The sequence below is a fragment of the Hakea prostrata genome, chromosome 10, assembly GCF_041222555.1.
Source record: "Hakea prostrata isolate BN-2017 chromosome 10, UWA_Hpros_2, whole genome shotgun sequence".
Lineage (NCBI taxonomy): Eukaryota > Viridiplantae > Streptophyta > Magnoliopsida > Proteales > Proteaceae > Hakea > Hakea prostrata.
Window position 1 is genome coordinate 39,780,018 of NC_142609.1, and position 17,126 is coordinate 39,797,143.

Genomic DNA, 17,126 nt, shown 5'->3' on the forward strand with positions numbered 1-17,126 from the left:
TAAAAAAAAAGAAATCCATTAGAGAACTTTTGTTTTTCTGCTCCACAGAAAATTGTCGATAGACCTCTAGCAAAAAGAAAATGTATTGTGAAGACTAGAAATTATGAAGGAGGGTGGATGCGAAAGGGTAAATGCAATGTGAGGGGACATAGATTTAGCCCAAAGAGGTCAAGCTCCTCTGTTCTAATAATTTCTCCGAGGCATCCATTGATGGAGAAACACTTTGTTTAATACCCATGCAACCCTCAGACTGTGACATATGGTGTTTTTTTTTCAGATTCAATGACTATGATTACAAGAATGGTAGAGATCCTTTGAGCCAACAAACAAAAATCTTTGTGAATCATTATCAAAAGGTTCGTCCATTAGTAGTGACCAACTCCTTTTAGTGAAGAAAATAACCTTTGATTGTAGATAATCATCAATCTTCTAGATTGGTAAAATAGTTTTCATAAAAAAATTTAATGCAATTTCAGAGACACAAGAATGGAAAACTTATCCATAAATGGGAGTTCTTGAGGATAAATAATTGTAACAAAGCAATATTACCTTGAATCTTTGAAGTGTAAATCCGCCCCTTGACCTTTCCCTTCATCTACTTCATGTCTCATGTCTTCGTATCGTTTCTGTTTCTTCATTTCCTCATCTATCTTTGGCGTTGGGTGGAACAAGACTTCCACGATGGATCATCATCTTAGTTGCGTCTCTTACTCCTTCCTCATAACGATTCCGAAGTACCGTAATCCTTCCTGTGCGAGGATCATACTTGAACAAACCTAGTAAAAGATTCTCATAAACGAAAAATTGGGAATAGAAAAGTTCACCATTCTTCAAAAAACATAAAGCCCTAACATCAACAATATGAATTTTTTTTTCAATGGAGAAAACTTTCGTCCAAGATTCTCTCACGCCATACTCCTCCATCATCCAACACTCAATATGTGAACTAAGGTTGGTCCCACGCAACAAGCAGAGACGATCTTCAAGGTAGCAAACACGGAAATGCGACTCATCTTCCTCACGATCAGGCAGTAACAACTCCCGAAACTTGTTGTTTTTAAGATTAAAACAAGTTATAGAGTTGTCACGCTTGAAATCATACCAGTGAAGAGCAGAATTTACGAACTCCCCATGTCCAGAGATGTTGCGGAATTCGGACGGCATGGAGTCAACTGTAACCCATGCATTGGTGCTAAGCGAGTAGACCTTCACCAGGGAATGCCAATTAGAATTGTCATCATCGTAACACTTAGCAATCTTTACCACCTTGTAATCATCAGAGTTGGGATCGTAACCGAATCCATAAACAATCTCGCAATGCTTGTCAGTGGTAAAGTCTCTAGGTGGAATTGTAATTGGCAGTTTCTTGTGCTCTCTGATAGAAGGATTCCAGATGAATATGTCATCTTCCGAGTTAACTACACAGAGTAAACCGTTGCATGAACCAACTACTTCGGCTTTGTTGAATGAAAATCCAAGGGGTTGATCCATTTCAACCATTGCTGCTGGTTGTTCCAATGCATCCAATTCAAGAGAGTAGAGTTTGAACGGATGATTATGTACGAGCATGAGGTTGAGATTGGTATTAGTAGCCAAGGATCTGTTGAGGTGGGCTTTCACCAAATCCGGATCGGAAATAACACCATACCATCGTTTCGATGCAAATTTGAATTTTTGAAAAAATTCTAACGGAAGCCTTGAAAGTATGTCGTCGATAATGAGATCCTCAGGGAGGTAGGTAAGTGTCTTCGTTGCAGTTGCCATTGCTTTCTCTATCTCAATGTTCTTCTCATGTTCAGCCATGACTGGGGACCAAAGGTAGGGTTTTCAATGCGAACAAGATATCAGGACTTTTAACTGCAGTTGAGAATGAAAATACAATACATTCCGAAAATACGGAAAAGGCTTGCACCAGGATTCTATATACCTTATGTAGTTCAGTCAACCTGAAACACTTCTGTTAAATTCAAATACAGTTTGATTTGAATTTAGAATTAGAATTAGAATTTGAGTCTGTTACAATCAAATCTACTTTTTCAAGATAATGGATTTTGAAGTGGTGTAAGTTACTTATCCATTCTTTTTAAACCGGTCCCTAGCTTGATACGTCTGTGTGATCACAACTATTGATTAAGGATCTGAAAGGAGACTTCCACCACTTGCATAGTACACCTGTAGCCATCTTTCTCGCACCACCTTAAATAAGAGTTGAAATTCCCAATTTGAGCCACGGTGCAGAACACTGACATTCCAAAATTTCCTTTTTTCTCCTTAATTACTTTCGGCCTGTTTGGTTATATGAATCCAGAGATTTGAAATCTCTAGATTCACAAATGGGAGATATATACCCGTTTGATTTTATGAATCCCTAGATTCTACCAATGGTGGATTAGTAGAGCAGTTAAAAAATCCAACCTCCCATGGGGAGGTCCTGGGTTTGCACCTATATTAGTAATATTCCCCTCACCTTATATACAAACTCTTCGAATTAAAAATAATAATAAATAAAAAATAAAAAAATTACACATTTGAACAATAATTCCATGATATTTTTTTATGACGAATCTATAGATTACATTTAAAAGTTTCATGCTAACCAAATAGTAATTTTATGAACTAGGGGTGTCAATTTATAGTCCGAACTGTTAAAACCAAACCACACCGGCCTGTTATTCCCGAACTGGCACGAACCGAACCTTAATGGGCCGTAATTGGGTTGAGGGTTGTGGAGCCTGCACCAACCCGAAACCGAACCACAACCCATTATAACCCGTTTTGTAATTTTACATTAAATAGTATTTGAATCATTATATTACAATTAGGTAGTTGGTATAGACAATTAAAAAAAATTAAGCATGAATTCAAAGATCAAATAGTCATTTTACTACTTAATATCTAGGTTCTTGATTTCTATAGAATGGGTGGGTTTTTTTTTTAATGGAAATTGACCAATAGCAACTTTGCTTTCCATATAATTTTCGCTTTTGTTATAGGATGCTCAATTGTTTCTTCTTGTTTTTTTTTCTTACACATCATAAACCGTTAGTCAACCTGAATCTAAATTGTTAGCCCAACCCGTTAGTTAGATCGAACCCAAACCGCACAAAATCGAAACCGGCCCGAAACCGTTATTTTGTTAATGGACCGTGTTTGGGCTAGGTGTTTTTCAGCCTGAAACCGCCACAAACCGCACCGTTGACACCCCTATTATGAACCATGACTCCATAGATTTGAAATCTCTAGATTTTTTAAATCTTCCGACTCAAGTAACCAAACAGGCCCTTCATGGTTGCCTAATGTGAAACCCAACCCTGACCTTGACCCGGAAACCCTGTTGTTTGTAGGTTCGATGACCCGAAGCAAAGAAAGAAGTCAACTATGGGCTCTCTCAGTGGAAGACTTGGTGTTTGACCCAAAACCCATGGAAGTTGATGATGGTGTTCCATATATGGAAACTTGTTCGGAACTGAAAAGGAAACTGCACCTAGTTGAAGATGAGATTAGTTGATGGACTTGGAGTATTATTTGACTTGGTTCGAAGGAATTTATACATACTAGGTAAGTCATATGATGTGTGTGGAGAAGCTCTTTAAATTTGGTTTTGGTTTGGTCCTTCAAATCCCTGTCTTGGCCTTGCTGTCATGCTTGGTCGGTTGGGCCAATCAACCAACCAATCGACCAACCAGATCTGTTTTGCTGTTTAGGTCTTGGTTGCTCTATATATTGTTGTCAACGAGTTTTCTTCGTCTCCTCTGCCTCCTAAGCCCTCTGAGACATGTGAAGACTCATTTCCAAGCCTCTCCTCTGCATTTTGGTGAAAATCTTGAGAGAAGCACTTCATCTCCTATTCCTCCATCTAAAGTTTGTAGTCTCTCTTGTAATCTACTTCTACTGTTTTCATCTCTTATTGTTAGGGATTATGAAGTGGATGCTGCATTCTTGCACCATTCCTTTTAAAATCTCCTTGTGTTTTTTTGTTTCATGATTTCATATTGATCTTCGCCATGATCATTGTGGAATTTTCATGAAACAATGCCCATCCTTTGATTTGATTCTTATCATATTTAGATCTGTTTTTCATGATAGATTAGTGTATGTTCTCTGTTTATTCTTTACTAGAATGAGAATCCTTTCATCTCTGGTTTTCCCTTCATGATCATGCTATGTTTTCATCAATAACCCTGACTGTTACTATTATGGAAGGTTTTGTTTCCAAATTTGTATATTTGTGTTTTGATCAATGTTGGTGTTTAGACTTACTCTTTAATGTTAAGGTACTGTTATAGTAATCTCCTCCAAGTTTGGTGATGTTTCGGATCATAAAAATCAAGTTTCGGATTAGAAGCATCAATTCTGTCTCTTACTGACTCAGTTGGTCGACTACTTGGTCGACTGGGTCAGTAGACCAACCAATCGACCAAGCAAGTCAGTAGCTCTGTGTTTGGTATGTTTTGAATGGTTTGACCTTCTATCTTTTAGATCTCTTTCCTAATAAGGTGTTTATGAATGTTTAGGATCTTCTTACTAAGTTTGGAACCATTATCCTTGATTATTGGGATATTCTTCGAAGCTATATAAGGTAAGGATAGTTACTTCTATAATTACATAGATTGCGTGAATCTTAGTTTCTACTTTTAGATTCTTTATCATAAATGTATTATTTTGTTGTTATACTACTGATGCAAGTACTTCACCACTAGCATTACACATATGTATTCTTTTGTTTATGGATATCTTTTATTGTCAGTTGTATATGAGATTGATCAGGTCATTGTATATTTTCTATATGATGAATTACTGGAAGTGTGTATGATATGATTGATTTGAGAATGTGACTGATTAAGTATGATTTGGGATTGAGAGGTGCATGTCATTTTGACACTTCTGTCCTTGGACATCAACGGAAATAGTATGAGATGTTTTCGGGGGTGCCCATTGACACCTTCCTGAACTATTGGTTGACATACCTAGGGCTGTCTAGTAGTGTTTGGCTAGGATATCCCATTTATATCAGATCTGACTCGAAAGGGTATTGAGATCGAACGACTAGTGGTAGCAATGGGGATTCATGGGCGCTCAAGACGGGTAACCAACCGGTGAGAGGAAGTGAGAGCTTCCCGTTTACCATTTGTGGATGATCAATAGGGTTGATGAGTCTATAGTCAGGGACTATGAGAACTCTAGTGTGAAGGATACCGGAAAGGATCGCCAGGGGCGAGGAATGGACGTATCTGGATCTGACTTGATGTAACTAAGTAGAAGACTTACATTTGGCTAGGCTTAACCCTGACATGTGCCAATACTTAAACCAATGGTGATGTGAGAGAGCGGTGACCTATACCCCAGCCATGGATTGTCCTGAGGGATGAAGGACCCACTACCAAACGGTATTGTGTAATGAGATCTTTCTAAAGAAATATGGTGCTATGACTTAAAGCATGTCTGCCAATAGAGACCAGCATACATAGAGTTAGAATCATACATACATCGTCTATTTCATATCATATTGCATTTTTGGCTTTGTAATCATGCTATGCATGTTGTTTTGGATTTAACTTGCCTTACTGAGTTTCTTTGAAATTTACTCCTTTTGTACAAAATCTTTTGTTAGACTTCTCTATAAAGGATTGGCCAATTATCGGTGCGGATTTTTATAAACCTGGCCAATTATCAATATGAATTCCTAAAACCCTACGATTAATACATGCCAATTATGTCACCATCTATTCATCATAAATTCATAGTGGGACTTAATGTCATGAACAACATTAGTAATGACAAAATTTTGACATTGATAATTCATAAAAGGGCGTCATCTTTTTTTGATCTTGTTGGTCTCGAAGTAACTTCAATAATGGTAAATTGCAAGAAAATTGATTGAGTTACATGAAAATGTCTAAATGATCTTACACAGAGAAGTCATCTAAATTAGATAGAAGGAGCTAATATAATTTTAAGAGAAGTAAACAATGATATGTATGGTTTAAGCCTTATGTATAGTACGACCTCAAATAGGTCTGATTGAAAAAAAATAAAAAATTCATGTAATCGATTCATAAAACTTGTTTTGTTGTTGATATTTTTATATGACCCAAACCCAAGACCGGATTTCAAATTCTTGAACCCTAATGATGTAGATTTTGAGTCGATTTGATGAATTGATTTTGAATCATTCTGAAAAAAATCGTAATAAGTGAAGAAGCCCAAATAGAAAACCGGGTTGGAGCCTGGGACCATTTCAAGATTTGACAATTTCATGGCTCCCACTACTGCCAAGACTACTTATGTGTGTTCCTCATTGGCTCACAAGTACTCTCTACAAGGAAAGGAGAGTGGGTGACAATAAATCACAGATGATCATGCCGTTCAATTATGAACTGATTCATCTTAGAAATTATCATGACAATGTGAGTTAAGGTTTATCTTTACTCAAGGTTAATTTAGAGGAATTCATGGATTTCACTTCAAACCATGAATACGAATTGTTAAGTCAAACCATGCAAATATTTCAGTTTGAGTCATAATGAGGTTTTAGGATTGGGTTGATTAGCTCTGTACCTTCCTGATCACCATTCTGAGCGGACTAGAAGAGACTTACGCTCTTAGTTGCATATAAACACACATGGTATAACGAGTTTGGATCTGCGACCCCATCGGAAAGCACACCCGATGGCTTTTCCACCCCAAAATACAGGGGGCCAGGGGTGAGTGATGGAATTAAATTTTTTTTTTTATATAATATTTTCAGCTGTGGGGCCCACCAATTTTGTGGTGGTAAAACCGTCGGGGAACACTTGAAGTCTGATGGAACAAGAATGTGTGCCAAGTGCCAACGACACCCTACTTTTACAGGTCACCAGATCTTGTCGAGCGTGAACTTGACTTCTAGAAATGTCCAATGTTGACTAGGGCAGAAGCAAGGAACAACTCCATGGGATTCCTGATTTTGATGAATCATTCAACAAAAGTAGCCAAATAATTTTAAAAATCAAATCATCATTCAACAGGAATGAAATCTGTAGAATCATATAATCAAGGTTTCTACCTAAAAGAAATATCAACAGTGGAGAGAAGAAGAGAGAGAGGCGAGGATAGATGTAAAATACCATTTACATCTCCAATTTGCAGTACATTATGTGGGGTGAAATGACAATCCTATCCTTGTGTTGTGAAGTCACCCATGGTTAACTACGTATAGAATAAAGCACATCATAGCTCACCAACTATATTAAACAGTTGTCAATACAATCCATGCAACATTACCTTGTAGCGTGTTTGACTCCTCTCTTTGGAGGAAATCTCTCATTAAGTGCACAATGAGTTATAGGATTCAACTACGTGTAATATTCTAATCCAATAGCTCTTATTGGGTTTAGCCCAGGCCTTGGATCCTATGACTCATTGGACACATCAAAAGATCCCCTCCAAGGAGTGTCTCTAGCAGAGTACCACCAACTATTCTAACTTCTTTGCTTGGATTCCAATAGAAGAGGGAGATGAAGAGAGGCCGCGGGATTTGAAATCAAATGAGACTTGGAAGTAGAACTGTGGCCTTGATGTTAGTGGCTGGAGATCCTCTTCACCCAAGTTGTTCGTCAGACCATCAGCGTGGAATCCACATTGTTCTACTTGATACGAGCATAGATTGTGAGTGTGGGTCCCACTAATTCATGTGAACATAAAAGAATGGTTTGACAAGTATGCTTGGTGGAGAGGATCTAGACGATGTCCTTAGTTTCATGTTTTGTTCATGACGACTTGGATGCGAGAGGCTTATTAAATTCATAGCAAAGATATGAGATTAAGGGGGTTTTGGATCCTCCTTAGTTTCATGTTTTGTTCATGACATAGGATGTGGCATTTAAGTAATCCAAGGATGCCCAACAACTAGGTTTAAATAAAAGAGATCTATGGGTGGGTTTAAAAAAAATTCAAAACGCTTTATTAAAATCTTAGCTAAAATATGAGATTAAGGGGGTTCACAATCCTAGATAGGAATTATACGAAATTGTAGGAGGTGAGAATTGTAGAGGATGTGAACCCGGGAATAAGGATGCCAGGCTATGAATAGAAAATAGTAGGGAGAAACATATTTGTCGTGGGTCTGTTACTCATGCAATGGCTCTCCTTCGCTCTCTCTTTCGTCCCAACCCACCAAACAACTCACCTTTCCCTTCCAAATTCAACCGAATTCCATCTGCGAAATCAATAAATCACCTCTGAAATGAACCTCCATTACCACAAACAACAGTGGAAGAACAAAAAGAACCTGCCACCCTCAGCTTCTCATGTTCTTGTTTTTCTTCTCTTCTTCCATGATGACACTTTAATAAGGAAGAAACGAACCAAATCTGGGTGGTTTGGCTGATCAAATTCGTCAACCTGGGGCGGTTTAAAAATGGAAGCTCAGAGGCTTAGGCAGTTGATGCTCGTTTGGTTAAGAAGCATAAGCTCTCGTTTAGCCCTCGTGGGTGGAAACCACACGGCTTCCAGGTTTTGCACTCGCTAAGCTTTCCTCTGCCTCTCCTCTTCTATCTCCCCCCCTCCTCGTCTCTATACATTATTTCTTTTCACTCTCTCGCTTTGTCATCGTCTGCAAAACTTGAAAGGAAAAAAACCCATTTACCAGAAATTTTGAATTTGGATTGAATCTTCTGCAACTTCAAGGATTAACTGACATCCATGAAAGAAAAAATGTTGGCTCCAAGTGTTCGACCTGCAAAGCCTCAATATAGGATCAATAAGCGACCCAGAAGTGGAATCATCGTGACTCCTGAGAATGAAGTCATTATTAAGCTACCCAATTCAAAGGTTGTGCAGGTTACTGCTCGATCTGTACTTCTGGCCTTGGCCATTATCACTTCTTCCTGGCTTGGATCACTTGTCATTTGGGATCCTTCCTTATCTTACAATCCTGTAACTTATGAAGCACCAATCCATCATGAGTCATTGTTGCCTGTGCTTCTTCGTGATTTAATCCGTGAGGGTCTCTTGAAATCAAGCGACAAAGCCCTCTTGGTGAATCGAAACGATAATGTCGACGAAATGGTGCTTGAGGGTTCTCTGTTCCTGAATACCCACGAGGTCGTCTCTGAATCTGATGCCCAGAGACAAAACTCGATCCCAGATGAGACATTTGATTTCGTCTTCGCGTCTAGTTATCATACCGGCGAGTTCATCGATCGAAGCCTCAAAATCGGCGGAATTGTTGCTATTCAATTGAGCAACGATGCATCGAATGCTTTTCACAAAGCATCGAATTACAAAATTGTGTATATCAGACAGTTCGAATTCACAGTCTTGGCGATGAAGAAGACTGGCCCTGCTGAGATGAAGTCACCATCGAAAAGATGCCTTTGCCCATTTTCATCAGAAGCCAAGAGAGAAGCATTGAATGGCCTGGAAGACGTGTTGCTTGAACCACCAGAAAAAACTCCTTCAGCGAAGCAAATCAAGAAGTTCATGAAAAGGGCCAAATATCTCCCAGACTTAATGGATGATTCTTTAGAAGAATACCCTCGTCGCCTATTCATCGATGTTGATTCACAGGCACAGGACAAGTACGAGAATGGTGGATCAACATGGTTTTCAGAGAATTACCCAACAAGAAATCAAGATTTTGAGACATACAAGATAGAGACAGTGGAAGAAGAGAATTTGGATACGGAGGAGCCACAGATGAGTATGTCGGATTGGTTGACGAATAATCTAAGGGAAGAAGACTATGTAGTGATGAAAGCAGAAGCAGAGGTAGTGGAAGAGATGATGAAGAGCAGAGCTATCTGTTTGGTGGATGAACTGTTTCTGAAGTGCGAGCACCAGGGATTTGGAGGAAGGAAGAGCAAGACCAAGAAGGCTTATTGGGAATGCTTGGCTCTCTATGGAAGGTTGAGAGACGAAGGAGTGGCTGTGCATCAATGGTGGGCTTGAAGAAGAAATTGACATTGTTTCAGGGAGAGAGAGAGAGAGAGGGGGGTTGTGATGTGGAGGGGTGGGTACAGCATCTTCATCCATTTTGTTTTTCTGGTAAATTACACATGATGTAACTTACTTATAGAAATTACACCTCAGGTACTGTTTGATAAAAATTATTTCAGATATTTGATGTTTAATAAATGTAATTCTTTTATTCAACTTTTTCTTTTTTGGGAAGGTTTTTGGGGATTCACATGCTTAATGAATGTTAAGGAGGAGTAAATCTTCTTAAAGAGGTGCTTTTTATGCTAGATTGTTGAAGGTGGGAGGGTTAAGGATGTAATTGTCATGTTTTAGGAAAATGATAGATATGATTGTTTTTATAATTTTATGAGACAATAGAGAATGCACCTGTGAATTTTTCAAGCATAAGTAAATGTTTTGTCATTTTCAATTAAAGAGATGACTTCCCTATAAATGGTGAAAGTGTCAGACAAAACTGAAAAGGTAAAAAAGATTTGCATCTAAGTTATCAAAATAATATGATGCCAAGTCATGCAAACAAGAACCACAGCTTAGGGGTTTATGGTGTTAATTAAACATTAAAAAATTGATGGGGGTCTCAAAGAGCTTTAAGACCGAAATCAACGCTGAAGGTCTTGTCTCTTCAATCCATTTCTGAATCTAATTTGTCAAATCTTCAATGTTATCTGATTTACTGTGCTTTCAAGAAAACCATATCATCTAGTGACTGATTAGATCCAACCCTGATAGATGAGAAGGTGTTTCTGAAGTATTGTTGCTGTTTGGTTAATTGTCAGGAATGCAAATCGTTTTCTTCTCTTTTTACAGTTATGATGACCTAGCCTATTAATCTTGAACTACAAAACAAACCAACTGACATTCTGGGCAACTTCCTTTTGGCTTTTTCCAGATCTAACCGCAGGATCTCATTTCAGAACTTACATAATAAATTTGTCAAACAAAACACTTTGACAAGCAAAAAACATGAACCAGAACAATCATTTCTTATGCATAACAACTTATGAATAAACTAGCTAGCTTCCATTGCCCAATATTGGATTTTGAAATGAAGAACAATATATCTAACAAAAGAACAGGACCATGTACTCCCAACTCAATTTCAATATACAAATTATTGTGTTTAAAGAATTTACTGAAATGGAAGGAAAGATCAAAGATGATTAAATTCCTCCCAGATCAGTATAAATTAAGATATTAGACACTCCAGTATTCCACATAATGCAGTTGATTTCCCTTAGAAGATTAAGATCAATCCACTTGCCATGGCCACAACCAAGCAAAGCAATGCACCCATGCTGATGATCTTGTGAGAAGAGGATTTTGGAGTTGTGTGAGAATTCTCATCTGTGCTTGGAGTTGAATCAGCAGCCGGAGCAATATCTGGGGATGGTGCCGGAGCCGGAGGTGCAGGTGGGGCCTTACCAAAGATTGCTTCAGGAAGAAGGACCTTGTCAACCTGAAACAATGAAACAGGGCTTGTAGAATGTACACTGCTGCTCACCTTGGTGCTTGTCCATCCTGAGCCAAGATGAACAGTTCCTGAGTCATCTGTGAAATTCAAACTGTACTGTCCTCCTGCCATAGTGGTTACAGGGCCTGATTGGCTCAAGCTGGTGAAATCAGACAGTGTGTAAAATTTGGGCAAGGCATGGAAGAGGAGAAGTGACTTCTTCTGATCATCAGTAAGATTTGAGAGAGAAGGCTTCTTAAGAGATGTGAAGGCACGGTCTTTAGGAACAAAGATGGTTATTCCCTGTTTAGTGTTGTTGGCTTGGTCTTGAAATGTCTTCATCACTTCGGTTGATTCAAGCAAGTTCAGGAAGGTATGGAATGGTCCAGCTACACTCAATAGATAGGCCAGGTCGACATAATCAGGCCCCGGTGCTGGTGCAGGGGCCGGAGATGCAACAGTCTTGGCACTTATAGATGAAGAACTCAACATGACTAGCAAACTTGTAACCATGGAAATCATGGAGACAGCTGCCATTGTTCTTCTCTCTTCCTCTCACCAAAAACCTGCAAGAATCAAAATTTGCAGGGAAAATGTTACCTGATCTCAACTTCTCTTCACAGACAACTATAGAGAACACAAATTCTTCTAGGAAACCAGCCTACCTTCTGTTTTCTGTTGGTTTCACACTGGTGGTGCAACGCAATAGTTGGGTTCTTTTAGAGAACCCAACTCATCCAACTACTGCATCAACAAACAGAAAGATGAGTCAAAGAACAATAACCAACAGAACAGTTAAAACGGAACCCAAAAACAGATCTTGACCAATAAAACAATAATGATGATTAAGCAAATGCCATTACCATAAAGACACAAAGAAATTAAGAGAGGAAGAAAAAATGCAAAAAATGCTTCAGTTGTTGAGAACTCAAGAAGAGCCCATTAATGAAACCAGAAAGGATGTGAAAGTAAGAGAGAGAATGAGAGACTACCAACCTGACACGAATTCAGAGAGAGAGAGAGAGAGAGGGGTAAAGGGAAGAACTAAAACATGAAAAACTGTTAGATGACAAGAGGGATTTGAAGTGTTGAGAGATTATATAAAATGAAAAGATTTGTGTGTATGGGTGTTGAAAGCTGGTGAAGGGTGAAGTAAGGTCGGTACCGAGGGGGAGGAGAGAGAGAGAGAGAGAGAGATTACAGTAAGGCACCGTTTGGTTGGCGAGATGTTCTACCAGAGTCTCATTCTCATTTTCTAAATTGAGTATTTCTTGGTAATTGAAGAAAATGAAAGACAATGAGAAAGTAATACATGAAAGGGAAGGGCTTCATGTAAGGTGGGCTTTCTATATCAAAACCTCCCAACTTATTAGTTTCTTTTTCTTTCACTTTTAATGGCCGACCTTGCACTCCACCCCTTCCGTAATACATAAACCAAATTTCTCTATCAACCTCCACCAGCGATTCTGCTCATTGTATCGGTGCCGGTATTGATAACTACTGATACTTTATACCTTCATACCGATACGATACTTCGTGAGAAAAATGAGCGACATAGAGAGAAAACTATATATTTTTTAAAATATTAGTTGGGCTGAATACTTTGTTGGGAAGCCAAGAAATGGCAGAAGGCCCATAAGGAAGAAGCCCATGGGCTTTTACTTTACACTTTGAACCCACAAAGCAGAGTGAGAAGTGAGAACCATAAACGACAAAAATGTCAATTGCCAAAATGTGACTAGCACTAGCAGTCTTTTGTGTGGCACAACTAAAAAATTTAAGTCTTTTTTTGATGTGGGAGAGCTTCAGCTTGTTGGACGCTCTAAGCATTAATTTAATCAAAGATTGTAAAAATTGGTTGGGAGGAAAGACTTAGACACAGTGGAACACTAGCATTATTTTATCCTTCCCGACATCTTTTTGTGTATAAAAAATTAATATAATTGAAAAAGTAAAAATTATAGACACCTTAAAATAAATAAGAAAAATTACAGATACTCCAAGGATATATCAAATTGCTAGAAATATTTCAAAATGTATCTTAAATTTGGTACATTGATACGAATTTCATTAAGTAATGGTTAGATAATCATAATTCAAATTAATTTTGGCAAAAATAATATGAATTTTGAATTTTTGCAAAGGGAACATCTTTTTTTTTTTTTTGGTAAGCAATAAAGACTTTGTTTATTTAACTGAAATTTTCGCGGGATTTTACACATTAAAGAGTCAAAAAGTAAAATTCAAGATAAGAAAGGGGGAGGGGATAAGTGGTACATGAACCAATACTTTGAGATAGCCATGGTTTTAGCAAGTTCATCGGCAGCAAAATTGGTTTCTCGAGGGATATAGGAGAAGGAACATTCTGTAAAGGATTTTGCTAGCCTGACGATATCAGAAATTAGGTGAGAGATTTTCCAGCTGCCACCGGGAGAGGGCTGCGTAAGAGAGAAGAACAAGCGATTGGTTGTCGCTCTCCACTTGTATATGGGAGATCTGGAGGTCGGAGGTGAGGCAGAGACCACGTCAAAGCGCTTGTGCCTTGGCAGTGAGAGAATCCTGACATCCCGTGCTTTGACCAAAAACAAACACAACCTAATGCGAAGAGTCACGTGCTAGACCACCAATGCCCGAACGTTTTGGATTAATAAAAGATGAGCCGTTCACATTTAGTTTGATTCTACCTGCAGGTGGAGGTTCCCACTTGAGAAATGGGATAATCTTACTAGGGGGGTGAAGAGGAGGGGAAGGGGTGAACTCATGGATTGCATGTTGTAAACGTAGTAGGACATCTTGAAGCCTGTGTGGCTCGGAAGAGTGGGTAACCATGGTGTGATATCCCCAAAGAGCCCAAAGGATGATAAAGGTGTGAAGGAGCTGCTTTCTATGAAGGGGAAGAGCTAGCATAGTGGGTGGCAAGGGTTTGAAGTAGAAGGTCGAAAAGACGTGTGGGTCCCATTGGTGAAGGTTAAGAGTATGTTGGATATGGGATGTGAATGGGCACAGTATAAAGGGGTGATGGCTGAAAAGGTGTGGTACCTACAAAGCGAACACCCCACAAAATGAAAAAGTTGAGAAAAATTATTGTAAAGCAAACAAGCTATTTGAGTTGAAGCTTTATCAGAGTTGCCTTTCTAAACTCTTCACAAATGTTGAAGAGGCCAAGTGGAGGACATTTTTCGGCTTGTAATATATCCTGTACTCTTTCTATTCTATTAAACATAGAGTGATTTTTATAAAGACCCTTTGAGGCTTGACTTAGGTCACTTTTACTCCAAAAAAGATGATGTTTTGCATCAGCCTCCCCTATAATATCAGAAAAGATGATGTTTTGAATATATATATATTCAAAGTTTTATTTTTACAATCGGTACAGATAGCCATCAAATTAGCATCGCATATATAAATTTCGATCCATCAACCCTAATAAAAACACTGAGTTATACCTGTAATTATAACTTTTCCTTTTCGCAATCAAGGGTTTTTTAGATTACAAATTTACAGAATCAAGCCCTAAGCCCTAACTCCTTGCCTGAAAATGAATTTTCTAGAATTCAACGCTCTGCAAAGCCGAAGAGATCAACATAATGAGTGATCTGGCAACGAGAGACAATGTAGAGGTAAGCCATGGGCAGGGGTATCCGTTGAAGATTTTCTTACGGTAAAGGTTGAAGACAACGTTCAAAGCCCACAAAGTTGCAAAATAGATAATTATTTTCAACTTCTAAGCTGCTGCCGCTTTTACCTGCTCCATGTTTGGTAGTTCGACCGGCTGTGATCGATCAACTTCATAGGCTTTGCACTCAATAATAGGCTTCCTAAGTCTTGAACTGTCTAAAGAGACAAAAAGCTTCAACAAATGAAATATAATGGGGTTCTCGAGCACAAAGGTCAGATTGTGTATATGATGCAAATCTAACAATGAGTTGTACAATAAAACTTTGGATATATATATATATCTATAAGGGTATTTTAGTTATTAAAAATTAATTTATCCCTGAGTTGGGTTTTTAGTTATTAAAAATTAATTTATCCCTAAGCGCCATGTAAAGTATATGTTGAGAAGTCCCAATGCCACTTGGCATTCACTAAGAGACATTCCTCAAGACTAGCATTCTTCCGAGAAGTGGCTTATTGAAAAGTACTTGAGCAACTTCTTCAAACTGGGTTTAGGAAAATGTTCTCAAGCAAACGGCTCACACCGGTTAATGGTCTAAACCATAATGTACATAACATTAGCCCCTAATCTTTGCATTAGAACCTGATGCGAAGGGTTACTTGTCAGGAGCATTCTTGATTGGATCAATAGTTCTCCAAGCAGTGAAACCTTTGCCGAGAAGCGGAACGTTGAAAGAGTTGTGTGCATGATGCATTAAGTGCTATGACAGTTAAGTCAGTTAATGGTGTACTATGTAATGATGTGCACGACGCTCGAGGCGTCTTGCTCATTGCCACGTTCCTTTATTAATGTGACGTCCTAGAAGTGGGAACATTACGTTTTGATAACCATTGATTGAAGAAGATCCAAACCGTCCATTTCAAATTTTCACAATCCCTAAATTGACATACTTTATCTTTCTTTTGCTTTCTCTATTTATTGCAACTGCAATTTCTGAACTATTCTTCTACTTCAACAAACCTACGCAAAGTTTCCATCTTCTCAAAACTTAGTAAGTTCCATCCCACATTTGCAACCATGGATAGAAAACTAGTGAAGAAGTATGATTCCTTCGGCAACCCTAGAGTCCCTAGTGAGCTCTGGAAGGATGATTGAAGTAAGCAAATTTTGGAAAAACAAATATGATTCTTGCCTTGAACCAAAACAACAAGCTTTTCATTGGAATCTTGGAGACCGCACATTAACTAACTCATATAGATGTGGACTTTTGCCTTGTAAATAAGGGATCATGCTATTCGATATAGATGGGAAGAGTGGAATTGCAGCATTAGTTGGATGTTTCCATCTTAGCACTGTTTTTTACTTTTTTTGGTAATTATTCTTAGCACCCTGTCAAGGACTTTAGATGGTGGTAAACCTAGCTTGACGTTCATTTTGTTAAGTGAGACTTTTCTCAGTGGATTAGTTTCTTCCCATAAAAGAAATTGGTGTAATTAACTTATAGTAATGTCATACTGAATTTGTTTGATGACTATTTGTTGTTCTCGGAGCTAAACTTGAATAATATATGTAACCTAAAAGGCATGTCTATATGTGAATTGCAAGACAAGTGAACAAGTGATTAACTTAGGGCCTGTTTGGTTACCTAAGTCTGGAGATTTAAAAAATCTAAAATTTCAAAGTTATAGATTTCAAAGTCATGGTTTATAAAATTAACTATTTGGTTAGCCTGAATCTTTAGAATGAAATTTGTAAATTCATCTAGAAAAAACAGTTTTGAAGTTATGGTTCAAATGTTTAGTATTTTTTTTATAATAGGGATGAAATCCTCATACTCATAAATCTACATATTCACATTTTTAATGTAAGAAAAGTGAATCCCTAGATTTCATGATCTGATTCACAAAACCAATCATGTATAAATCTCCCATTTGTGAATCCAGAGATTTCAAATCTCTGGATTCATGTAATAAAACAAGCCCTTAAAGGATATCCAATCTCTTCTTCAGCCCCTAATACTCACATCAAATTTGGTATTTATTCGATATCACTAGATATTTATAATTTAGTATTAAAACAATTTTGATATTCATCCTT

At 38.1% G+C, this 17,126-nt stretch overlaps 3 protein-coding genes across 6 annotated transcripts; 1 reads left to right on the top strand and 2 right to left on the bottom strand.

Moving 5' to 3' along the window:
- Positions 1 to 642: 642 nt before the first annotated feature.
- Positions 643 to 1,803, bottom strand: LOC149002893 (F-box protein CPR1-like). Its single transcript, XM_089138777.1, has one exon. It carries the CDS (start codon positions 1,801 to 1,803, stop codon positions 643 to 645), a length of 1,161 nt encoding a protein of 386 aa, XP_088994903.1.
- Positions 1,804 to 8,694: 6,891 nt separating this feature from the next.
- Positions 8,695 to 9,930, top strand: LOC149002894 (uncharacterized). Its single transcript, XM_089138779.1, has one exon. It carries the CDS (start codon positions 8,695 to 8,697, stop codon positions 9,928 to 9,930), a length of 1,236 nt encoding a protein of 411 aa, XP_088994905.1.
- Positions 9,931 to 10,826: 896 nt separating this feature from the next.
- On the bottom strand, positions 10,827 to 12,518 carry FLA7 (FASCICLIN-like arabinoogalactan 7). 4 transcript variants are annotated; one of them, XM_089137605.1, is made up of 3 exons: positions 12,407 to 12,518; positions 12,076 to 12,151; positions 10,827 to 11,976 (listed from the first exon to the last, which is right to left on the bottom strand). In XM_089137605.1, the coding sequence occupies exon 3, from the start codon at positions 11,945 to 11,947 to the stop codon at positions 11,195 to 11,197; it is 753 nt and encodes a 250-aa protein (XP_088993731.1). In that variant the 5' UTR covers positions 11,948 to 11,976; positions 12,076 to 12,151; positions 12,407 to 12,518; the 3' UTR covers positions 10,827 to 11,194. The 4 variants fall into 4 exon arrangements, with proteins under 4 accessions (XP_088993731.1, XP_088993729.1, XP_088993730.1 ...); XM_089137603.1 differs by having other exon boundaries at positions 12,076 to 12,154; XM_089137604.1 differs by lacking the exon at positions 12,407 to 12,518 and adding an exon at positions 12,274 to 12,362 and having other exon boundaries at positions 12,076 to 12,154.
- Positions 12,519 to 17,126: the final 4,608 nt, after the last annotated feature.